This window comes from Anolis carolinensis, chromosome 1, assembly GCF_035594765.1.
Source record: "Anolis carolinensis isolate JA03-04 chromosome 1, rAnoCar3.1.pri, whole genome shotgun sequence".
NCBI classification, from domain to species: Eukaryota; Metazoa; Chordata; class Lepidosauria; order Squamata; family Dactyloidae; genus Anolis; species Anolis carolinensis.
In genome coordinates, this window is record NC_085841.1 from 289,892,112 (window position 1) to 289,917,249 (window position 25,138).

The 25,138-nt window shown below is 40.7% G+C and overlaps 1 protein-coding gene across 1 annotated transcript; it reads left to right on the forward strand.

Annotated features, from left to right (window-relative positions):
• The first annotated feature begins 786 nt into the window (after window positions 1–786).
• Window positions 787–24,639, forward strand: ccnd1 (cyclin D1). Its single transcript, XM_062967820.1, has 5 exons — window positions 787–1,392; window positions 2,856–3,071; window positions 4,440–4,599; window positions 11,325–11,473; window positions 21,154–24,639. The coding sequence occupies exons 1-5, from the start codon at window positions 1,195–1,197 to the stop codon at window positions 21,307–21,309; spliced, it is 879 nt and encodes a 292-aa protein (XP_062823890.1). The 5' UTR covers window positions 787–1,194; the 3' UTR covers window positions 21,310–24,639.
• The last annotated feature ends 499 nt before the right edge of the window (window positions 24,640–25,138 follow it).

The window sequence follows — 25,138 nt, forward strand, 5'->3', positions numbered from 1 at the left end:
ATTTCCTCCAGGCAAGAAGCAGCCAGGCTTTGAAGCTACAAGGCTAATCAAAGTGGCTAATGGCAACATTCACACTGGCCTACAACAGAGAAGTGTTCTTTCTCCCTCCTTGGACTTTCCAGATATACAGTATAAGCTTTCCTTGCCTAGTTTCCAACAGCCATCAAAACCTCCCAACAAAGGATCCCCCCTGGCAGGAATCAGCCAGGTTTTGAAGCTGCAAGGCTATTCAATGCTAATCAAGGTGATTAATTGCAACATTCACACTTGCCTCCAACAAAGAGTTCTTTCCCCCACTCTGAATATTCCAGATATATAAAACCGCCATTGCCTATTTTCCAACAGACCTCACAACTTCTGAGGATGCCATTGCCTGCCATAGAGGTGGTGGGCGAAACATCAGGAGAGAATGCTTCTGGAACATGGCCATACAGCCCGGAAAACTCAACAACCCAGAACCCGAAGGAGTTCATCTGAGCTGTTTCAAAGTGCCTGTGTGTGGCCCTGGCCTCCTTCGTTACTGTATTCTGCACCAGTTGCCTAAGCCCTGTCTATTATTCTTGTTGTTGTTGTTGTTGTTACTATTATTATTATTAAATATACTGTATTCTGCCTGATCCACTGGAAAGACAATTTGGAGCTCCCTTGGAAAAAAAAGAGAGGGAGGCAATCCTTAGTCCTTATTTGCATGGGCATGCAAAGAGAGAGAGAGAAGGGGGGAACGCGCCTTGCTGCTGCTGCTTCTCCTTGTGCCTGAGCGAAGGGGAAGGCCTTGGAGGCGATGGGATGGCTTTAGGGCTCTGCCCCCTTGCTTTTGGCTCCTCTCCCTCCTCGCGCTCTGCTTCCTTCGCATTCTTTGATCTCCGCTTAACAACAGTCACGTCACAGGGGCTCAGGCGGCAGCGGAGTCGGGGTGGAAGTTAGAAAGTTTTCCTGCAGCCTCCAGAGGGCTGGAGCAGCAGCAAGCGGTAGCAAGCCAAGCAAGCAAGCAGGCAGGAGGAGTTGCTGCTGCTGCTGCTGCAAAGAGCAGCATCCGAGCAACGAGGGGAAGGAAAAAGAAGAATTGAGAGGAGCCGCAGCAGCAGCAGCCCGGGAGCAGACTCTCTCCTCAGAGGAAAGAAGCCTCGCAGCCCCAGCAGGAAGGAAGCGAGCGAGCGAGCGAGCGCGCACGGGGAGGCGAGGCGAGGCGTCGGCATGGATCACCAGCTGCTCTGCTGCGAAGTGGAGACCATCCGGAGAGCCTACCAAGATGCCAACCTCCTCAACGACCGGGTCCTGCAGGCCATGCTCAAGGCCGAGGAGACCTGCTCGCCCTCGGTCTCCTACTTCAAGTGCGTCCAGAAGGAGATCTTACCATATATGAGGAAAATCGTGGCCACTTGGATGCTGGAGGTTGGTAACCATTCAACGTGGGCAAGAGAAAGCCTGGGCTTCCTTTGCAATAGTCAGGCAAACCTCCCAGCCCTGCTGCTTCTCTTTCCTCTTTCTAAGGCATGTTCTGCACCCGAAGACAGGCAGAAAAGACCTTCCTCCTGGGCTCCTCTCTGTCTCTCTCCCTCGCCTGCTCCCTTGCTGTCACCTTTTGGTTTGAATGAGCCCAAAGAGAAGGGAGAGGAAGTGTCCCGAGAGGGAAGCTTCCTTCCCCAGGCGCCCCGACCCTTTCCCCTTCCTCTACGCCTCCGCCTGGGCTTCTCCCGGCTGCCCTGCCCTCCCAAAAGGGATTTTATTTTACATTTAATATCCATGGACACGTATGCAAGTTGCTCCCCGTGCCAGTATTCTGCGCCATCTTTGTTCTTTTTATTGCAAGGATTTATTTAATAATTAGGAAGCCAGGAGCCCGCTTTGGGGGGTCCCCGGGCTTTGGGGTCCGGTTCAGGGCTTGCAAACTTTGGAAACTTTTCTTTGTTCGCACAGAGAGAGAACCCCTGATCTTTCTCCTCCTCCTCCCCCCCGCCCGGAAGACGTGCTCGCTTTCTCCTGCAGAGACTTGTCGGCAAGGTCGCCCAGTACAAAATCAAGTCCAAATTGGGGGTCCCCTTTCGAGGAGGCACTCCAAAGGGGTCCCACCAGGAGCAGCAGGCTCCGGGCTACATTTTCAGCCCTTTTCCGAAAAAATCCGCGCCCAGGAAGTATTTTTAATTAATTTTTGAAAGCCCCTGGGGTGGCAAATGTCGCACGTTGCTTCTCAGAAGGGAGAGCTTTGGAGAGGAATGGGGGGTGCCGGAGTTTGACTTCGGGGTGTCTCCCAGGAGGGTCCCCCGTGCCTCTTCCGATGGGGGATCGGTAAAGAATCGCCCGGGGTTTGTTTTCAGCTACTTTTGGGGGCGCTGGGGATTTTTTAAACATTTTTAAATATTTTTTGAAAAGATGACGTCTGGGGAAAAAGCATGCAGCTGCCTCTTCGACGCCACCTTTGTGTCTCGAGCAAGGAGGGGGGAGGCAGCACCCAAGCCAATGGGAGCCAATAGGGGGCACCTCACTTATACACACCCCACCAAAAAAGTATTTCGAAGCACCCCAATTTTTAACTACTTTGGGGGCTTCCTTCTGAATTTCGGGCTTTCCAAAGCCCCTGTGCCTCATTTTTCTCCTCTATCCCCGACCACGTTTTCTTCACTTGCGACTTTCTCTTTCAGTTCTTTCCTCTCCTTGCACTTTCACCATATTTATTGACTTGGTTTATTTGTTTTGTAAAGGGAGAAATTCATTTAATTGGATTTTCTCAACCATTCTTTGAAAACTGGTTAGTTTTGCGTGAAGGAAAAAAAGTTGGTTCAAAAAGTAAGGATTTGTTTCAACCATCTCTTTCTTGTTTTTCCTCCCCCCCTCCTTTTTTCCTATTTTCCCTTCAGGTTTGTGAGGAGCAGAAGTGTGAAGAAGAAGTGTTCCCCTTAGCTATGAATTATTTGGACCGATATCTCTCTTTTGAACCTCTTAAGAAAAGCCACTTGCAACTGCTGGGAGCTACCTGTATGTTCGTTGCCTCAAAAATGAAGGAAACCATTCCTCTAACTGCAGAAAAACTGTGTATTTACACTGATAACTCCATTAGACCCAGCGAATTACTGGTAATTTTGTACTTTTGTCTTGTCAGGGAACCAAAACATCAAGCCGCACAAAAAGAAACCGATCATAGCTGATAAATTCTGCTATTTCAGATCTCCCAGACATATACCCTGTATATTTTCTCTAATATTTAGGACTGAAAACTTCATGCGGTTTACTCACTTGAATTCTTTCCACAATTACCTGTACAAACTTCACGCCAGCGCATGCAAATGGGCATATATGGGAAGCATATAATTAAATATATATTGTCAGTGGTTGAGTGCAAGGACTTCAACGCTCAGCATTTCCAAGTGGGAAGGCTGTCTTGTATACACATCCTTTGGAAGTAATGTCTAGTCCCTTCAAAGGGATATTTATTAATGGAGGCCCCAGTGGGCAGGACTGCTGACTGAAAGGTCGGCAGCTGGAATCCGGGGAGAGCGGGTGAGCTCCCTCTGTCAGCTCCAGCTCCCCATGTGAGGACATGAGAGAAGCCTCCCACAAGGATGGTGTAGAACATCAAACATCCAGGCGTCCCCTGGGCAATGTCCTTGCAGTCTCATACCAGAAGTGACTTGCAGTTTCTGAAGTTGCTTCTGACGAGTAAAAATGTTATTATTGGATTGATTTTCAAATAAACTTGCACTGGGATAAAACTTTCTGATGTACTCTCCTAAGGGCAAAGTTTAGAAAGTGGGAAAATAAGTAAGTCAGCCGTGGGGTTTTTGCCATCCCATAGGCAGCTTGCAGCCCACACTGTGGTAGATTAATTGAATGAAAATTCCCTAATATGTTAAATCCTTATTATGAACTCCCAAGAAGGAGAAATACAGGAGCGAGGTTGGGGGGGACAGACGGGCGTCTGGCGCCCTCTTGCGATGGAAACTGGAGGACATGCCTGGTTAATGGAACAGCTGGGTGATGATGGCAGTGCTGGGGGAAAAGGAAGGGGGAGGGAAGCGAATTATGTAATTTTGCTGTAGAAAGGCGCTTTTCCCGCCTGCTTCTCTTTGGTGGTGTTATGGCTCTTGCTGTTGTGTTTGGCAAGAGCCCAGTTTCTGTTGCCTGAAACAAGCCACCCCAAAATAAAAGTTTCCATAGAATAAGGGTTAGGGCAGGCATGGACAAACTTGGGCCCTCCAGGTGTTTTGAACTCTCAACTCCCACTATTCCTAACAGCTTGAGCGGCTGAGGGGGAAAAGGAAGGGACCTGAGGCTTTTAGGAATGGTGGGAGTTGGCGTCTAAAATACCTGGAGGGCCAAAGTTTGTTCGTACCTAGTTTAGGGTAACTACAAGTTTTGCATTTTCCACTGTAAAGGGATTTTGTAACCATAGCTTTTCTCTCCTTTCTCTTTCTGTTTTCTCGCCCTTCCTTCCCTATATATAGCAAATGGAGCTGCTCCTGGTGAATAAGCTGAAGTGGAACCTGGCTGCCATGACCCCTCATGATTTTATTGAACATTTTCTAAATAAAATGCCTGTGGCTGAGGACAGCAAGCAGATCATCCGTAAACACGCCCAGACTTTTGTGGCTCTATGTGCTACAGGTATGAGCCTTGCACCCTCAAAAAAAAAAAAAAAGCAAAAACCGGCGTGTTGCGTGGGCCCCAGCAAACACACCCTCTTCCCTTACCCAGTGCCCAGAATCCCATAGGGCACCCTTGTAAATTGGGAGCTAAATGGGAACTAAATGTCAGCATAGATTATGATGCTTGGTGCTAAACGCAATCTCGTTTTCTGAACCTGGATTTACTTGGCCCAAGGTGAGTTTTGTCAGAAAAAAAGATGGTATTGTTATTTTGTGGGCTTTTTAAAAAGCCTCTCCTGTCAGTTTCAAGATTTTTGTGGAATACGTGGCAGTATTATGCAGTTTTGTTGCTCAACCTGAAAGAAAGGCTTGAGTAGGTTGTCCGTTATGGGGCTTTCAGCTCTCAGAAATCTGCCAAGGAGACCCTGGGGTTGGTAGGCCTTTGAAAGGCCTTTTTGTTCTAGCTTTGTGCTGCTTGGGGTAAAGGACGTGTATCTGCTTTCCCTGGAACATTTGGAAAAATGTGCTCCTTTCTGCTCCTTCCCAGTCCTCAGAATTTCTGGCAAGGAGACTCATGGAAATGTGCACAAACTAAAGCTCTCTGGCCATGAGCGAAATCTCTGCCGTCCGCACCCAACTTGACCACGTGCTCGACTGAAGCCATGTGCTCTTGAAGCCTCGGGAGGAGCTAGAGACACCCGACTAAACTCCAGGATTTCACAAAGAGGCCTGGTTTGGGGTTTCAAGGGCAATCTGTGCTCGCTTGTCCACACTCTCTTGCACCCGGCCCCTATTTCCTCCATTGAAACGTCCTCTCGCTTCCCTAGTCCTTAAACAAGAAGACAGGGTGTTGAGCCAGAAGCTTTGCATTCCGGATTTTCTGGTGGGCTGGCTGGTTTTGGGGGGAGAGGAGACCTAGAAAAAAAAAAAGGAACGGCTTTCTGGTGGCAAAATGTTGTAGAATGGCCGAAGAACAAAGAAGCAAAGTCTGCCAGAGCACATGTTTCTTTGACAGGAAGCTCCCAGTGTTAACTCTCTAGGATCATTCTCATGTCAGAAGATAATGGGGGACTTTCCACATATGATTCCTATCATACCAACCAAGGCTGATGGAGGACCTCATGTTTTCCACTCCAGTCCTACCTGTTGCTTTTAAAGAAAGCCACGTGTACCAAGATGGAGTAGATTGATTTCGTGCAGTGCAACTCATCAGCAGAAACTTAATCCCAGATGAGCCGGGGACTTGTTATATCTTAACTTCAGAATTTTCTAAGATCAGAAACCTGAATTAGATTTTAAAATCCAAGGGTCAGATTGATGCCAGGGGTAGATTTACTGATATCATACTTGAATGAATGTAGTGCAAAGGGCCAAGAAAAATAATAGGCTGCACATATATTTATTTATATTATACTGTTTTCCTCTTGCAGCCAATTTGGATTGTTTATTTATTTTTCTGACCAGCTAACTTTTTTGTGAGAAGAACCAGCCAACTTTCTAGTTAGACTCCACTGTGTTAGACAAACCAGAGACTTTGCAGTAATGTAGCAAAGCCCGTTGGTGGGACAAGCCCTCTTCACAGCTATAACGAGAACTTCCTATCCTTTTTGTTTGTGTGATTCTTGTGCTCATCCAGCCTCCTCTTTCAAATACGGGGATGTTTAACCTGAATTGTTGCACTGGCAGAAATAGTTCCACAAAGAATAGTTCAAAGGTTGGAGTCTTGCAAAGAGCCAAGTACTTTGATCTGCTGTCAATGCTGTTATGTTTCTTTTTAGAATTACCTCTAGAGGCCTATCTTAAACATTGTTCCAAATGCCATATGTAGAGCTGGAAAATGAATTGGTGAATACAAACCTTTTCCAGAAATCTTTTACACCAGCTTAAAGGAAGTGGGGAGGTCAACAAGGAATTCTTCCTCTTCCTACAACCCCAATAAAGAATGCTCAATAGGATTCTATATTGTTGGATTTGTCCTTAGAAAATCTTTTAAAATTAATTGACTATGGATGTCTAGACAAAGATCGGGAAAAGAAGACAGGATGCACGCTTTGCCACAGACTGAACTGGATTTGCCATTTTTGTGCTGTTCTAATTTGCTAACCTTCCTCTTGGATGAGTTGCAAACTTTCCCTGTTTGCAAATGATCAGGCTCCATTAAATGCCCATTGCAGTAAAGATCCCTTTTAGCTATTGGAGGTTGTTTGAAGAAGCAAGATTATTTGAAGTGGCTTGCTTTAAAGATCTAAATAATGAAAGAAAACAATGTAAGCGCGATGAAGGTGGGGATAGGCAGAAAAGTTGGACGATTTCTTTGAGCGAGGTTTTGTTCCCTATATAAAGAAGATTTCAAGCCAAGGTGATGCTAAAATGGATTTCTTTTTATGTGCCTCCTTCAGTTGTCTGCCTAACCCAAATGGATTTGCTTTGTAATTTTGTTTTGTTGTGTTTTGAATATGTTTTCACCAAAGACTCCTTTTGTGCTGTTGGAGGCTTGGGGCGGAAGGAGAGGAACAAGAAGGGGGAAGAAAAATCCTTGAGCTGTTTAGCCTAATGAATAGGGCCCTGGCATGGTTAGGCAAAGGAAGGAATAGCAGAAACGAAATGAGCTTCATTGATCCAAATTGAGACTACTGTTAAGGGACTGGAAGCCAGACGATCAATAGGAGCAAGTGGGGGAGGTAGGGTAGTTTGTTGTGTTCCCTTGGGCTGTCTAAACATAATCAGGTCCCCATGGGGAGGATTTCTGAGGATTCCTGGTTGTGATTTTTTTTTTTTTTGGAGCGAAAAGTGGGGGGGGGGGGGGAGAAAACCTTTTGAAATGGGTTTGCCACAATTCCACTGTTCTCTGAGCCTTTCTAAAATTGGAAAGAAGTCTCAAGGTATGTGACCAGTTGGAACCTGTTGCATCTTGCAGCCAGTGATTTATGTTCAGAGGTTTGATTTGACTCAATGAAAAGATTTTCATTCATAGCCCCCAGCTCTCCAGACGGATGGAATTGCTGCTCCATTTAAAAAGGAAAAAAGGGGTGACTTGCCTTGTTAGGAATTTTTTTTAGAAGCGCTACAGCGCCTAGATGCTTGCTTTGTCCTCCCTTCAGGGTGGCTGGCATTCTTCTCTCTCTTTCCCCCCCCACCCTCCCTCCCTCCTCTCTTTTTAACAACACTGAAGTTGTTTATTCTTTTTGGATGAAGTCTCAGATAGGCTACTGGGGATGTGTGCTTCAATTGAGGGGGCCCCTTCCCCATTGTAGCTGTGTCAGGTCTAATTCATCTCACCGAAGCCCCCTTGTTCCTGAGCGTTCAATAGCGCAAGATGAGGCGATGGAGGCTGACAATGATGCCACACTCTTCACTTCGGGGCATCCAATTACAGCCGAGCAGGGCCCCCCTGATTAATATGCTGAAATTAGTGGTCTCTGCCACAAATAATTCCTTGTTGTGTTGCAACAAAAAAGTCTGTCCATGCCGCTTGTTCAGAGTGGTTATGAGGACAGACACAAAACCAGCCATTTAAACTTCATTATCGCTCTTCCACCTTGGAAAGAAGGAGGGTGTGATGAGGAATGTTCTTGTTTATCACTGCTTTACAGGAAAATTCTCTACAGGTGCCAGCATGACAATCAGTTTTCATGATTGTGTACCTCGGGCCCATTTTGGGCCTTATTTTTCAAACATGGGGCATTTCATTCAAAAATTAACAAGAAAGCAGTAAAGTTGGTCTAGGTCAGTGGTTCTCAACCTTTGGGTCCCAGGTGTTTTGGCCTACAACTCCCAGAAATCCCAGCTAGTTTACCAGCTGTTAGGATTTCTGGGTGTTGAAGGCCAAAACATCTGGGACCCACAGGTTGAGAACCACTGTGCACAGTGCATCTACACTGAATACTTAATGCAGTTTGGCACCATTTCAGAGGTCATGATTTAATGCTACAGCATCATGGGAGTTATGGTTTGATAAAGCATCAGAACTATTTGGGAGAGAAGACTAAAAGTTTTGTAAAACTACAGCTTCCATGATTCCATAGCATTGAGTCATGGCAGTTAAAATTATGTCAGATTGCATTAATTTCTATAGTGCATCTCAAGACTGGAAAAATCAAAAGTCAAACACTGGACAATTTTCTAAGTGTCATTGGCCTCTAAAATGCCATTGAAATGAAACCTGAATATTTGGCTAAATAACAGTATATTCAGTATATGCCACTTGATGTCTTCTTAATCGTAGCCAATATAACCAGTGTTCATGGACTGAAAACTAATTCAAACTTCTCAAGACCGCAAGTTGCTTCATTTGCACAGTTCATATGTTAGAGACCAGCTTTCCCGCACCTGATTCTACAACTCCTGTCATCCACCTATGATTCCCATCATCCCCAGCCTACATGGTTGGGAGTAATGGGAATGTCCAACAGTTACACCTAGTATGGGAAGAGGGATCATTTAATATCTGGTTCATTGGAGTGGGTATCTGGTCCAATATTTAAAATGATACATTTTTTAGTTTTCTTTACTATCTCAAAAAAACTCCTATTGCAAAAAGATTGCAGTTGTGTCCTGGAGAAGTTTTCAGATGCTTAAACATGTAGACTTTTAAGATCTTTGGGATATGCACCTCCCATTAATCCCAACAGGGACCTCCAGTAGATAAAGTATTATGGGTGTCAAAAGTCCACAATATCTAAAGGGCCAAATCTCACCTGTGTTAATTTGAAAATCTAGTGTCCAACCAATCCTAAGTGAGTGGCAGTGTGCTTCCATCAGCAAAATATAGGAGAGAGCAGTTCCTCTTTGAAGCCTCCTACGCAACCTCAGAATCTGATCTGGAAAGCTAAAAGATGCCACCCAAGCAAACAGATTTGGCAGAGGTCTGCAGGGAAGATTGGGAGGGGAAATTCCCACTGTGAACAGAAATCCACTCAGGCCACTTTGGATTGCATTATAAGGAAAGAAATGAGTAATCCTTATGCTATTTGGCTGATAAAATACATTCACCATATCAGTTTTATGTGTTTAAGTTGTTTATGTTTTCACATCTGAATTCTGCACCCATCCCTTCATCCCAGTTTGGATGAATTTCTGTTCACAATTAAAACGGTAGTATTAGAGACAGTGTATTCAGATGTGGCCTGTTTGACATGAAAGCCAATGTACTGTTGACAGTTTGGAGATTAGCGGTGCAAAGCAGTATCTGTTGCAGGGAGACTTCCAGATAGTATTTCCTAAACTGATGTTCATAGATTGGCATTTCTGCTTTCACTTCAGTGCATCCGGTTCTCTTTCTTTTAATCCTTGGTTATGGTCATGAATGTGACATAATGTCTGCTTAGGTGAAGGTGGCATTACTTGGTGGTGGTGGTGGTGGTGGTATAAGAAGGAATAACACTGGGTGACAGTTCCAGGCCAAGCAATCTTGGGAGTGGCTTTAACAAGACCTACAGCAGTGCCGTCTGGAAGTGGGCCCAGGCTGTTGTCAGCATGGTGTCACATCAGAATGTAACTGATTGTTTGCCAGTTCTTGGGACCCCCTTCACTTAGTTATGCCAGATTTGCATTCGATCCCTGCTGCCAGGATAGAGGGCAGTCACCGATAAGTGGAAAGGTTAATGCCAAACATTTACAGGAGGAAGTGTCAATTTAATTAGCTGGGGTCCACTTCTGCTCCCATATTTGCAGTTACCTGCTTTTGTTAAGTGGGACTGATTTTTCTGATGTTTATTTTTGAAGAGTGTTCAGATCTTTGGGTAGTGTTTGCAGACAAGATTAAATTCAATGGGAAATACTTTTTAGTCAGCATGATGGCTGACTGAAGTCCTGAGCCCTCCATTGCCTACAAGCACAACTGGAGTAAATCAGTTGTACATCTGAGTATATATGGAGTTGAGTGGTTAGATGCCATTTTGGATATTGCCCATTATTGAAAGAAGTTGTGTTTTAATAAAGGAAAATTAGAAAACAAAAGGTTATGGTCTGAACAATGTTAACATTCAGATTCAGTGTTGGTCCCACTGTCAAACCCGTTGAAAGATGATAGATGTGTCTATTTGCTGTACTGAACTGCATAGTTGGTATATTAAAATAAAAAATGTAAGCAGTGAAAAAATTGATATGACACATAAGAAAGAAATAACATTTTAGCTACCATCACGGTCTCAGCTGAATGCAAAGCTGTAGTCAAGTTTCAAAGCTACAGCTTATAGTGCAATAAGATGTTATTTAATAAACCATATACTTGTGCAGTAAAGTTCTATCTAATTACTTTATTGATGCAAACAAAATCTGATGCAAACAAAACTAATCCTGCCTATATTATTTTGACTGGCTTCTACAGGTGTATTTATTGTAATAGCATTTTCCAGAACAGATTTTCAGGGACCTGTTCTAGAACACCAACATAATGTCTTCTGGATGTGTTGGACAACAATGGAAGTGGCTGAATATAATAGAAATAACAGAAAAGGGACAATTGCCTTGGAACAGAAGGCCTAGATCAGGCATGAGCAAACTTCGGCCCTCCGGGTGTTTTGGACTTCAACTCCCATAATTCCTAACAACTGGTAGGCTGTTAGGAATTGTGGGAGTTGATGTCCAATACACCTGAAGGGCCAAAGTTTGCTCATACATGGGCTAGATGCTCCACAGTGTTTAAGGTAACTTAGGTTGCATCTTTAGGAATCCTCATTTATATTTGTAAGAAATATTAAATAAATAATCTCATTTTTGTTTCTTTGTCTTCTCCCCTAACAGATATTAAGTTTATTTCGAATCCGCCTTCCATGATTGCCGCTGGTAGCGTGGTAGCAGCTGTGCAAGGTCTCCATCTTGGAAACACTAACACATTTCTCTCTTACCAATGCCTCACACATTTCCTATCAAAAGTTATCAAATGTGATCCGGTAAGTGAGTTTTGAAACACCACTCAACATACTTTTGTGATGCAATGTAATGATATAATGCTCTGTTTGTGGAGTGGGCTAACAAAAGTTATTTTCATATGTTGACTTCACATCTTTCCAATGGTTGCTCTGTACATGAGTTGATAGAAGTCACAGTAGTTATATTACTTGGGATGAATACTACCACCTAGCCTTAGCTTTCTAGTGAAAAGGTGTCAAGAAAATTAAATCGAAACTTAAATCAAGGCTATATTGATTTGGTTTATAGGGAGTTAAGCTATATATATAAAAAAAGAATACAGTAATTGCAACAAACAGACCTAATTGTATTTAGTGGTATTTATATTTCTGACCAGTCCTAAAATTCTTTATAATGCCAAATGAAATATAAGAAAAAAACATTATTAAGCATTCTTAATTATCTGATAGGTTTATCGCATGGTAGACCTGAACTGTAGATAATCCTGAATCGCTTCCTCCTCCTGCCCTTCTTAATATTTTTGTTATGCTTGTCCCATGATCTTGGGAAGAGGTAGATGGTCCTCCTAGGAGTGTCCTTTCTTTGCCCTGCAACTTCCTGAAGATGCTCATCAGTAACTAGTGAGCAATAAACCTTTCATGAATGAATGGGCAGGAAGGGAGCCTACAAGGGAGACCTAAAGTCAATGATCCATGCCCTAATGGTGTGTGAAGTTGGGGCAGAGTGTAGCTTTGTACTGGAACAATGTGAAAACCCAATAAATGGATGCTTGAAAAAGGTTCTTGTGAGGTCTCCCAAGTGCCAGCAATGAGTCCAATAAAGTCAGCCCTGTGGCTTGCAACCAAATGTTTGAGGCACAACAGAAGCCTTTATCCCATAAATAAATAAAAACACAAAATCTTAAGTATGGAGGCATGTTTTGTACTTATCAGACTTAGTTGCCTAATTATGACTTAAGACTTCGTAGTAATTGGAACATTGTGTTTTGATTGCTAACACTTGCTTTGCTGCTGCATTATTTGTGGATTTCAGATGATGATCATTTACCTTTACAGTGTTGTAGCATGAACTAGTATTTCTGCAAGTTCAGGTATGCTCAGTCCAAGCAAGTTGTTTCAAAAATTGTTTGCTCAGGTCCATCTCTTGTCTGCAAAGCAAAAGAATCCAAGACATCCTGCACAAGGTTCTGCTAAATCCACTTTCTACTTACTTTCAACATGCTACCATGTTGGAAATCAAATTGTTAGAGAGTAAACCTATTGAATGAATGGATTTGCAGTAAATGCAGATTCCATTGATTCATTGAGTTTACTCTTAAGGTGCAGCCTTCTAACTCAAGAGGTGTTTTGTTTGGTGGAAATAAATTCCACTGAAAACCACAAAACTTATTGTTGCATGATGTTTATACTGTTAAGATGTAGTGCTAGCATCTCCTATGTTCTTGTTCAGCCAACTCTTTGCCTTGCTTCATTACCTTGAGTGAAGTGTGCTCATATGTGATGAATACTGGAATCTTTCCTAAGGATAATTGTATGGCAATTGTCAACATTATTTCTTCTGGGGTTTCGTTGGATCCAGTGGTAGTGACTTTTGAATTAGAAGGTTGCATCTTAAGTGTTGCATTTGTCTGAATTCTCTTCCTGAGCTTTAGGCTCGTTTACATGTTGAAAAGAATACAAAATTAATATTCCAACACTAAACCTGTATACCTTTAATTATATCTTCAAACATTGTGAGTTCCTTCCTATGTATGTGGCTTCTGGCCAATTCCAGACGTTTGACCCAAGGACTTAAGAACAACCAAAGTGACCTGCTCTGTTGTACTGATACTGAGTATCTGATTTGAAAAGGAAGTAATACTTAAAACATTTCTGATATATAAGACTGAATGAGATCATATCACCCGGAAGATCTCTGAACCAGGTGGAACAGTGCATTTGTATATGACCTGGTTAAGGTCAGATCTTTTTTTCAAAGAGGAGTTTTGTGGCTGAAAACAAAGGCTTGGATACAGGTGTACCGTTCTGATTGTAGAAGGCATATCTCATTCACAGAGGACCTACTTCATGCCAAGTGTGTCACATAAAGAAAAGCAAAACTAAATCCCAAAGTATTATGTTGTTATCCTCATCTCTTGCTTTCGCGAAATTATGATAAATGCAGTGGAACATGCTTCTTACATGCTGTAAGTAGCAGGTAGGGTGAAGATTTTGCAAACACCAAATGCTTTCCTGGTATTCATGATTCTTGGCAAGCTGTGGTCATTTGGGCAGGTTTGGCTTCTCTGGGTGGGCTGTCCAATAGGTCTCTCAAATCACCAGAGTAACTGCCCTTTCTCTTAATGGTGAGGTGGGGTATTGAGAAGCCATCACATCACAGAAAGGAGCTCAAATAGCACACACGTCTATATTGTCATGCCACCTCACCCCTAGTGCCTTGATAAAAGGAAGGACTTCTCAAGCTGAGGCATTCAGTCAGTGGTAGCAGTGGAGGCAGCTTTTTCAGGCAGTGGAACATCATGCACTATGTATAATTGCATTAAACTGATGCCTCTGGATCAGTATTGTCATTACTCACTGACATCAGCTCTCTGGAGTTTCAAGTGGGGATATTTCTATGCCTTATTTTGGACTCTTTCACATTATATGCTTGTAGCAGTACGATTCCATTTTAACTGGCTCACTTCCATCCCTTGGAGTCCTGGTGTTGTTAGTGTAGAGAAAGGAAGAATTTTCAACCAGAGAGGTATAGTGCCTTATGCAACTACATTCTCCAGCATTCCATGGGATGTTTCCATGGCAGCTGAAGTGGAATCATAATGCTGTAGTTGTGTAGTGTGAAAGGACCCCTGGTGATGGCAGTCATTTCACATGGATGTTAACCATGTATCTTAGCACCAAATTATGGTTCTTTCTCTTGTTTGAGAAAAAGTTGTGATCTAGAGAAATCTGTTAGTATCAAAGATGGCTCTCTGGTTTTCAGACAGAAGAGAAGTAATAATTTAAAAATTAAGGAAGCTGTGGTTTCCAATCTCTGGCTTTTCAAATGTTTTGGGCTTCAGTTCTCAGAATCCCTGAGCATTGCTCATGCTGACTAGGCAATCCTAGGACTTGAAATCCAGAACATCTGGAAACTAAAAGATTGAGAACCATTGTACTAGGGAAAATTGCTTCTCTTTTTTTACAGAAGGATTTGAATTACTATACTAATCAGAAACTGATAAAGACAAGATAAAATCAAGACTTAAACAATATAGCTTAAAATATGGCATTTAGAATTAGGTACTAGCACAATGAGGATTTTATTCTTAAATGATATGGCCAGAACCTTCTGTGGCCTTTCATGCAATGTAATCTTACATGCATTTAACTAAATAGTTCTAAAATGTCCAGGTTTATAACAAATGCAAATTGGAAGTTTCCAATACACACAGAACAGCAGCCCTCTACTGAAGATGGACCTTGCATGTCTTTGCAGTTCTTGCTTCCCTTACACACACCATATATACTTACATAGAAGTTGACCTCATGTATACATTAGGGGCAGGTTTGGGAGACAAAATTGCGGATTTTGATTTGACTTATGGGCATGTCAAGACTTATTCCACAGAGTAGGAAAACATTTTCAAATGGTTGGAGTAGAGTGCATATAATTGCAACAAGCTAAATTTTATAATAAATTGGACTGGATCAAGTTTCCTGTGTGAATAAGTATGATATCCTCAAATATATTAAATGAAAAAATTGTAGTGATCTCATAAAGATACCTCTTCCTTTCCATTTGGAAAAGGACTTGAAGACAGTGCTCTCTCTCTCTCTCTCTCTCTCTCTCTCTTGATATTTTTAAAAATATATATATTTTTATTCCTGCTGTAGCTTCTGCACTGCATGAACCTAAGAGGTCTTATAGGACTTTTGGTCTGTCTAGATCAGCATTGCCTATATCTGATTGCCAGGGTTTCTCCAGAACTTCACAAAGGGGACCCATTGCCTTGCCTTGGAGAGTTCATTACTCTTACAAAACACTGAGCTACAGAGCTTTTCTTGAAACTGTATTGAAAGCCAATTTTTAAAATCTTTCTCCAAATTTTCAGACAAAGCTTGAGAGGCAACTTAAAGAGCCTTGTGCTTGTTGCAGTAGCCCTGTGGATGTGAACATTTTATTGAAGTTTCAAACATTTGCCTGATGAAAATTATAGTAAAAGTGGGGAACGGGGAATCTTTACAATTAAACAAGAGAGTAACGGTAAACACATTTAATCCTAAAGTCAATTACACAGATAATTATTTTTGTATTCACATTATTATTGCTTTCTTAAATATGTTTTGGCTTCCCTTTGATTTTTACTGAGCCACGTATTGAGTTACCAAGAATGTTGGATGGCTTAGCATAACACTTGTGTTCTGCTTTCTCCAAATGCATGGATTTTAGTGGTGTTCAATAGAATATGATCGTAGAAGCAAGCTTAAGAATCTCGGTATTTAAAAACCACAATGATCAGCCTTTCATATATACATTTTTAAATATATTCAACAGTTCTTGAGTAGAACAGGTGACCAAGAGGATTTGGAGGTTTTGTGATTAAACTTTTACCTTTAGCCATGAGAAAGTTAAAGCTAACATGAATATCACCTGATGGAAATTCCTTTATGGTTCATTTTCCTATTGGTAGGAGTCCAATTTCCCCATTTCACTTTTGATCAGTGATAATTAGAAGTCAGAAAATCACAGTTAGAACTCTTGGGCTGTCTTCCATCAGTTGTGTTCCTGACCTCATCATCCAAACAGATTGAATTTGGTCTGACATTTGTTTCAAAGCCAGAAATTTCTACATTTGATTGGGCTTCCATGTTATCTGTGGAATTTGTTTCTCAAGCATCCTCACACTAGGAACATCTTGTCGTAATCCACACTGGACCAGATAATGGTATTTCAGAGGATTGCTAAGTCTTCCAGCTCTTTCTTATTTTCCTTTGTTATCCATGCCAACATTATCAATCTAATTTCTGTATTTGCTGCTCTAGAATTTATTCGTTCACATCAGTAAAACTAAAACAATAATGTACTGTGAAATATCAGAGGTAGTTTGAACAAGTCTTAAAATGGTGAAAGTTTGTTACAGTGAGATAGCAAGACCATGAGTATGCATTTGCCACCTGGATGTGTTGCCTGTCCTTGGGCCCACTGTGTGTCCATATGTTGAATATTAGGTTTACATAAAACCTATGCGCATGCAAGTCCAGGAACATAAATCATAAACTATATATATTGTCAATCCTATGAAATCCAAGTGATTACCACAGAGTTTCCACCTACATCAGTGATTCTCAACCTGTGGGTCCCCAGGTGTTTTGGCCTACAACTCCCAGAAATCCCAGCCAGTTTATCAGCTGTTAGGATTTCTGGGGGTTGAAGGCCAAAATATCTGGGGACCCAAGGTTGAGAACTACTGGCCTACATAGATATGTATATATGCACTAAATATACTGTGTGTTTACCTACCTTATTTCCCCATCTTCTGTTTAGATATATTTGCTATACATACATACACCAACCTTTCCTTCAACAAGTATTATATCCAACAGGTAGACATCCAATGTAATTTTCATTCTCTTGAGGGTTCATTATAGTAAGCTTATCTAGATTTTAATAACACATTGCCTATATCATTCCATGTTACTGAATTTTAATATATGTCAACATTTAAGGAAATAAAAATGCAGACCTAAAATCGCAACAGAAAATATTTTGGTTGTTATGAATTGGTTTAAAGATATATTCTAGAGAGTTTGCAAAAATACATCAAGAGCATTTCACAAAGGTAATGGCTGGGATCCAGGCTTCACTGGATTGAACTAAAGGCCCTTTTGGTCCCTTCCAACCTATGATTTGCTGCCAGCAGGGGAATGCACCTTCTCTTGGTTTCTCCCTATAATGCTCCAGATCTTTTGAAACTGTCAGAAGATAGATGGTCCAGAACAGAGGATGTGGGGGGGGGGGGGGGGGTTCATATGATAGAGGAATTGGGGGTGGGGAGCAGTTTTCTCTTCCATGAACAACACAAATTCTTTAAGCTAAAATAGAATCCAGTCCTATAGACATTAATTGGAAACATTTTTACTGTTTTAAAGATCGTGATCCCATTGCCTCCATCAAGAAATGCTTGCAGCTTAATGACAAAAGCAAATCATTATTCTTTCTTGAAAAGTTCCAGCTAAAAGCCTCAGTCTTCATTTAGTGCAGTGGTTTTCAACCTGTACATCCCCAGATGTTTTGGCCTTCAACTCCCTAAAATCCCAACAGCTGGTAAACTGGCTGGCATTTTTTGGAGTTGTAGGCCAAAACACCTGGGGACCCACAGGTTGAGAGCCACTCATTTAGCGTAATCATTGATAGATAGCACCTTCAATATTCGTAGAATTTGAACTCCACACAAAGTATGTCTTGATCATTAAAGCTTCCATGATGTTGTACCCTCAGAAAGTTACTTTTCCAGGCTGTGGAGTTATGTTCTCTGAGCAGAGGATTTAGGTGATAATATTTCGCACATGGATAGGTGGGAATTCAATCACAAGAAAAATACAAACAGTTTTCTTTTAGTATGGAATTGTCAAATGCACTGCATAGATATGGTTGGTGTTGTTGCAAGCACCATGTTAGCATATCTTTAATTGGGCATGACAAGGATGTAGGTAGGACGCCTACAGCATAGTGACTGGGATGCAGGGTGTTTCTTTTTGCTATTTAAAATACTGTGTCTCTGTCAAGAGGAAATATTACACTAGAGTTTAAACCAGTAAAGGTCAAAGGTTATTTGTTTTCAGTGAGCTGTAACTGATGGCCTGATCTGCTTAGAGGTAGGATTAACCTCCCTCTCCCTCAGAAGAGACTTGCAGAGAATTGCTTGCTCGGGTTTTTAATCTTATTTTACCCCCCAATGCCATGTGGTAGAGAAGGTTCTTGTGGCAGTGGAATCAGTTGAAAAGCTGGTAGATCACACAAGAAGCCTCTGAATGAAGGCGGAATTGAAACAGGAAAATAAAGAAAACAGCAGGCAGGTCACCATCTCAGGAAAACCACATTCATTCTCAGTCATGCACATCCTAACACTTTTGACGGCAATTTATCATGGAAGACTGGGTTCACCGCAAGGGCTAGCACATGTCATAGGTTAAATCAGAAAAGGCAATCCCAAAAGGAAACTTCAAAGTTCCTTAATGCACAGAGTTAACCATGTTGAGAAAAGCTTTTACCATGTTTGTTAGAAAGACAGGAGGTAAACAGTCAGCCAGAAGAATTTCATCAAACTGCTGTGGGAGTGTTTGTTTTGCCTTTTAAAAGCAGCACTGCACTGCACACTTGGCACCGAAGAAGGTGTGGGACAGATATACAGGAAGGCATGTGTTGATGATCTCCCAGGCCGCTTTCCATTTTTAATTTCTGGTTGGTATGCCTGGTCCTATCAGAGCAAATTCCAGAAGAATAGCCATGGTAATCCAACATAGAAACAGTAAGAAAAGTAATTCCTGACTCCTCCCTTACTGTTTTACCTTAAAGGATTTTCAAACATGCTTATGTATGCTATTAAATCACAAGGGATTGGCTAGACAGTAATTACATTATTGGAGTTTGATGTACTGTACACTGATGAATTCAGTAGCATTTCCTACATTAGGGAAGTCTACTATATGTTCAGAATAAAAGTAATAACTTTATTAAAAGTACCACGTTCTGCAGAGTAGCTTGGTTTGTCAACTTTGGACTGTCTGGTTTTTGTGCTTTCTGGGTGTTCCTTTAGGAATGAAATCGTTGTTCTGTATTGTATTATAGAATAATAAGAATTTGGCATTTAATAAGAATGCTGGCTTTTTTGCAATTATGATATAAAATTTATATGGAATAGACTATGTAATAGATAAAATATTGGAAAGAAGAGATATGCTGTGATACATAGAAAATAATTCAGTGTTTTCTGTGCCAAATTATGTTTTTAGGTCAGGACTCTTTCACTTACTTTATCCTGTGTGAGCCACTTTATGTTCATAAGGCAGCTATAGACTGCAATTAGATGTTTGGTTCTTCATTTTCATTTTCAGTAGCATTCTGAAGACAAATTGGAATTTACTGACAGATCATTGGGTGATTTGCAGTGTATCGGCAAGAATTTTTTTTTTACTCTGGGCTGTTTAGTAATAGCAACAAAGGGCTCTCCCCCGCCCCAAGTTAGGCTAATTGTAGGAATTCAGGTGTGGACTTTCATTGTATGCAAAAGTTATTGTAGGTTGTGTATCGTGGTGCTCAGTATGCTCTGTATCAATGGCTAGGGAAGACAAGATGGGGAATGGGTTTCCAGTAGGGATCAGGTTGGCTGTACAAACTGAATGCTGAACCAGAGAGGCATTTGTTGTGTGATCCACAGAGCTCTTCCTATGTCCACATTTGCTCTGACTTGGACAGAAAAGGGAGAAATGTTAATGGGTGCCTTTATTCACTTAAGGATAGTTGGAGATTTCTAGATAAACTGTTCCTTCTATTGCAGTGGTTCTCAACCTGTGGGTCCCCATATGTTTTGGCCTTCAACTCCCAGAAGTCCTCTAACAGCTGGTAAACTGGCTGGGATTTCTGGGAGTTGTAGGCCAAAACATCTATGGGCCCACAGGTTGAAAACCACTGTTGTATTGCAAGGAGTAGAGATCTGTCAGGAAATAAAATTATTGCCCCTAAAATTATTGTTTATGACTTAATAGTAATGCTATAGGCAAGTATTGATTATCTTCCAGTTCTATAGGGCTAGGAGACACAGTTCCATAGTGTGTTCATCAATTGGCTTTCTCACTGATAGCAGGGGAATGTCTTTGTAATATTATTTTATTGAAGGTGGGCACTTAGGTTGCTTAGCTAGTCTTGTGCTAGCTATGTGAAAATCTAGAAGGAATGAATAACCTGTATGTATTTAAACATAATTTAATGTATGTATATGCATGCATTTACTCAGAGACCACAATGATACTGCCTATCAGTCCTACATCCATTAAAGCACCAGATCATATATGATCTTGGAGACTAATCAAGGTTAGCACTTGGATAGGAGACTGCTAAGGCATACCAGGTGCTACAGGTTATGTTTCAGGGGGAGGAACTTGCAAATCATCTCTTAAGTATTCCTTGGCTAGGAAATCCTATGAAAATCCATGGAGTCAACATGCCTACAAGTGACATGAAGATACATACACATATGGTCTCCTGGCCCAGGCTACTGAATTTAAACCCTACAAGTTGATGACACCTGCATTCATACATTTGTAAACCAGCCACTGGCTATGCAGAAATTTTACAAAACCTCCCACATTTTGGCACTCTAAACAAAAAGCCACAAATTATAATCAAAGCTCAAATGATGTTCTTCCCACTTGGGAAGGTCTAGAAAGCTGAGAGATCCTTTGGAGCACCTATGTGTAATTCAGAGGTCTCTAGAGGAATAATGAGTGAGCCCAGCCATGTGAGTTGAAGTCTGTTGGTATGGCACAGTATTCAGACCTGTTCATACATCATATGCAGTAGGCTTTTGAGTTTGAAAACACAGTGAGGACTATGAATCATATGATTTGGCTTAATTATTTTGTAAGGTCTTTTTGGTTGCTTATACAATTTTACTCTGCATTTTCTAAAGAGATTTTCTTATTCTCTTTCATTTCCTCAGGATTGTTTACGAGCTTGCCAAGAACAGATCGAGTCCCTCCTTGAATCTAGTCTACGCCAAGCACAACAACACAACATATCTTCAGAAACAAAGACTGTTGAAGATGAAGCTGATCTTTCCTGCACACCCACTGATGTTAGAGATGTGAATATTTAAGAGGACTTCAGCATTGGGGTTTGCTTGGCTGTACCAGCAAACGGAGAATGAATGAAAGAAAGAAAGGGCATCTAAGAAGGAATTGGAATCATAATCTTCTCCCCCAAGAAACTTTTTCTCCAGGACTTTTTGTACCAGAAGGGAAAATGTCATTAATTCTTTTCTTCGTTATTCCTTCCTACCCTTTTGTGACTTTAACAAGACAACCCCCACCCTTTCCCCCAACTGTCTTAAAAAAAAGAAAAAATAGTATTTGCATGATTTCAAGGGGTTTGTGCTACGTAGAAGACTTTGCAACAATAATCAACTAGAATTTTGGGGGTTTTTTATATTAAAAGTGTTCTTGTCTGTATGTTGTAAGAATAGGCATTAACACACATACATGCGTACACACACAGAAACAAAATCTCTCTGGGGAGGAACACATATACGTACATACATACACAGGCACACAAAATCTCTCCGGGGAGGTATGTTTCTTGCATATTAAAAAAGCCAGCCATTTTTAAGTAGAAGAGGGTTTTGTTTTTTAGATAGATTATATGTGTTTTGGGTGTGTGTGTGTTTTTTCCCTTTTAAAAGCATAGCTTTAATGCAGTTCTAGGCTTTTCTGTATCTTGCTTGCTTATGCATTTAGTCACTTTATAAGTCATCTGTAAATGTTTATTTTATTCCCTTAGGTTGTTATCCTCTTCACCTTATCAATGGTTCATGTAACCTTTACGTTAGTATGTTAGTATACAGCATTATGATACATTAGTCTCCTGTGCCTGTGGATTGCCTGTGCAGAAGGCTTCTTCTAGGGTCCCACCAGAGTGTGGCAAAAAAGACTCCCACCATACCGTTCCAATGGTCAAGAGAAAATGCAATAGTGACATAATATATTTGTGTGACCTTCCTATTTCCCTAGTTAGCTGTGTATACAAAAACATGCTAGTTTTTACCCAAAAGATACACCGCCTAATTATGTCCAGGTTCAATCCACAGCTTATCTTTTTTTTAAAAAAATGTTTTAAAACCATTCCATTTCAAAGCACTTTCAGTTCACTAGGTATAGGAAATATTTCCTTTTTGTGTGTGTGGGAATTTTTTTCTTCTTCAAATGGAATGGTTTGGAAATTATATATATAAATATATAAATATATATATAAAGTGCTTGTGCGCAAACTCGGAATTGCAAAGCAAGTGCATTTAACTAAGGTGTTGAGGAAAGGTGTGTTTCGTTTTTTTTCTGAAGGTTGTGTTCCAGTCGGAGAAATTGCATTCACAAAATCGCCAGGATATCTTCCTAACCTTTTCAGTAGAAAAGACATTTAGAAATCTTTTGGTGCCAATTCATTTTTTTTTAAATAGAAATTTAGGGGCCTGAAAGGTTTAGTTATAGGACACACATTTTGAGAATTGTCTCTAGATGTTGTACAACTGAAGGCTGTTAAACACTAAAAGATATAATTTATAGTTAAGGCTATAACAAATATTTATTACAGAGGATTTCAGAAGGCCAGTATAATTTGTAAAATAAATCACCCCCTTGATTCTAAGAAAGCAAAAAAAGATGTTTCCACCCTTGATGTTGCAGTTTAAACTCATCTTACTTTAAGAAGCCAGAACAAGTCAAGATAGTATGACATTTGGCCCAGACACATTTCCAACATAACATTAAAAATGAGGACGCGCCATAGTTGAAAGTGTAGAATTGGTGTACTTGAAAAAAGTTCTTAATCCAGTATATTTCCCTCTTTTTAAAATTTAGCTACAAATAGAAAATTTGCACATCTTGGCTATGTATCTTTTTTATTATTGTAGAAAGTAGCTGAAGGGACGTGGACATAGCTGTTGAAGTTGATGCTTGAGGAGAATGTGATGGCAAAATGTATGTGAGAAACTGCCGCTAAGGTGTTGATTGTAAAAAAAAAAAACAAAAAAAGTTTTAAAAAGAAAAAAAAAGGAGCGGAGGCTCCCATTTTTTTTTTTATCGAGCTGCTATGGATAAATTCCCAGCATGAGTTGAAAAAAATTAACATTGCTTCTCTGTATCTTTGTCATTGTGTTTTGCTGCTATTTTGTGGTCATTTTTTGTTTATACAATGTCATATACTGCCATGTTATAGGTTTAAAATTTTCTCATAGAAAATTATATTATTGACATCTTTTTTTTTTTTGGTAGATTTTTTTATGTGATCAATTTTACTTAATGTGATTACTGCTCTATTCCAAAAAAGGGTTCCTGTTCCACAATACCTCATACTTCAGTTAACCGTGTTTAGATCAGGTTTTAATGTTTGTTCACAATGCCTCACAGATCTACTGCAAGCTGAAATGCATTGGACATTATTCTGAATGGGTCTGGCGATTTGCAACTAGTTTGTGCTAATTTTTAAGAAAAACAGCAGACATTTCAGAAGATTAAGTAATGTCAGGTTCTTTTGTTATGTGTTTTTATAAAATGGATTCTTTTTTTCTGATCTGGGGTTTATTATCATAGTAGTTTTAAGCTGTGTTATTAGCCACATTTGATATATGAAAGGTGCATTATAATAATAATTCTTATATGCCCTTTGATGTTTTCCATCAACTGGGAATCGTCATGCGGTATGATAGGTTATCTTCTGGAATTTTAAGTATTTTGTGTGTTTAATCTGTTATGATATATTAGGGGTTTTTTGTTGATGTTAATTATAGCATAATGCTAATTTAAGAAAGCAACAACCTGTAAATCTCATAAGTAAGCCAGCTAATTGAGTTGTACGGTGAAGAATAATCTAGTTGCCTGTATGCTGCTAAACCAAAACAGAATTAGAACTTCATTTTGAGGGCAAATGCAGTTAAGATCCTACCTAAAGCTTATTCAAATGGAAAAGAAAACAGCCTTGTAATGCTACTATAGCAGTCGCAGGACCCAGGAGGACTGGATACATTCTGTCCAAATTTCAGGAACATTTCTTACTGCTTACCTCATAGACACCTCTGTATGTGGCATCTCTGTGTCTCTGAACCAAACAAGATTGTTGAGTTAGTGGTTGTTGGTTGTGTTTCGCTGAGAAAGAGCAGTGTGTACTGCAAATTATTAAGTATTGTACGTACGAAAAAGGCCAAATGCTGATAAGCAGGTTCACGTGCCAACAGAGATGCTTTATTTGTCACATTTGTTATAACGATCTATAGAAAGCAAAGCAATTCAGATTTGTACTTTTTATATATATATTGTACTTATTGGCATCACTGGTCTGAAATGCACAATGTCACAAACAGACCTGTAACAGATAAGTTTCCAGCAAAAGAAAAAAAAACCCTCCCCTAAAAGTCTAGAAATAAATTTGTAAAACCCAATGCTTGTGTTCTTCTTTTTGTTCAGATGTTAAAAGATGTTGGTAAACCACACGTCAGCCTGTATTAGTTCACTTAAGTGATCCCTCGTCGTCTTAAGCATGATGGCCTTCCAAGTATAGTATTTTGGCAGTGGATACGTAGCTGACACTGGAGCCCTATTGACTTGTATGTCCTTCCACAGTGAGGACATCGGTTTCCAAGTGGAAAGGCAGTCCCAATCGGGGTTGGCTTGATGCGCCTTCCTCTTGGCATGTGGCTTTAATCCCATCTTTAAATCTCTTCCTCTCCACCAACATTCTGTTTTCCGTTCTTGATTTGGGAGTATAGTAACTGCTTTGGGAGACTGTGATAAGGCATTTGGACACCATGGCCAGTCCAGCAGAGTTGATGGCGTAGGAGCATCGCTTCAATGCAGGTGGTCTTTGCTTTCTCAAGCACGCTGATGGGTTTTTTTTCCACCAGTCTTCCCAAGAAATTTGCAGGATTTTTCAAGTCAATG

Bases quoted from the DNA above. Each gene is read 5' to 3' on its own strand.
- ccnd1 (XM_062967820.1), top strand. From the start codon at position 1,195: ATGGATCACCAGCTGCTCTGCTGCGAAGTGGAGACCATCCGGAGAGCC. The intron at 1,393-2,855 runs GTTGGTAACCAT...TTTTCCCTTCAG, and splicing joins TGGCCACTTGGATGCTGGAG to GTTTGTGAGGAGCAGAAGTG. The intron at 3,072-4,439 runs GTAATTTTGTAC...CCCTATATATAG, and splicing joins TTAGACCCAGCGAATTACTG to CAAATGGAGCTGCTCCTGGT.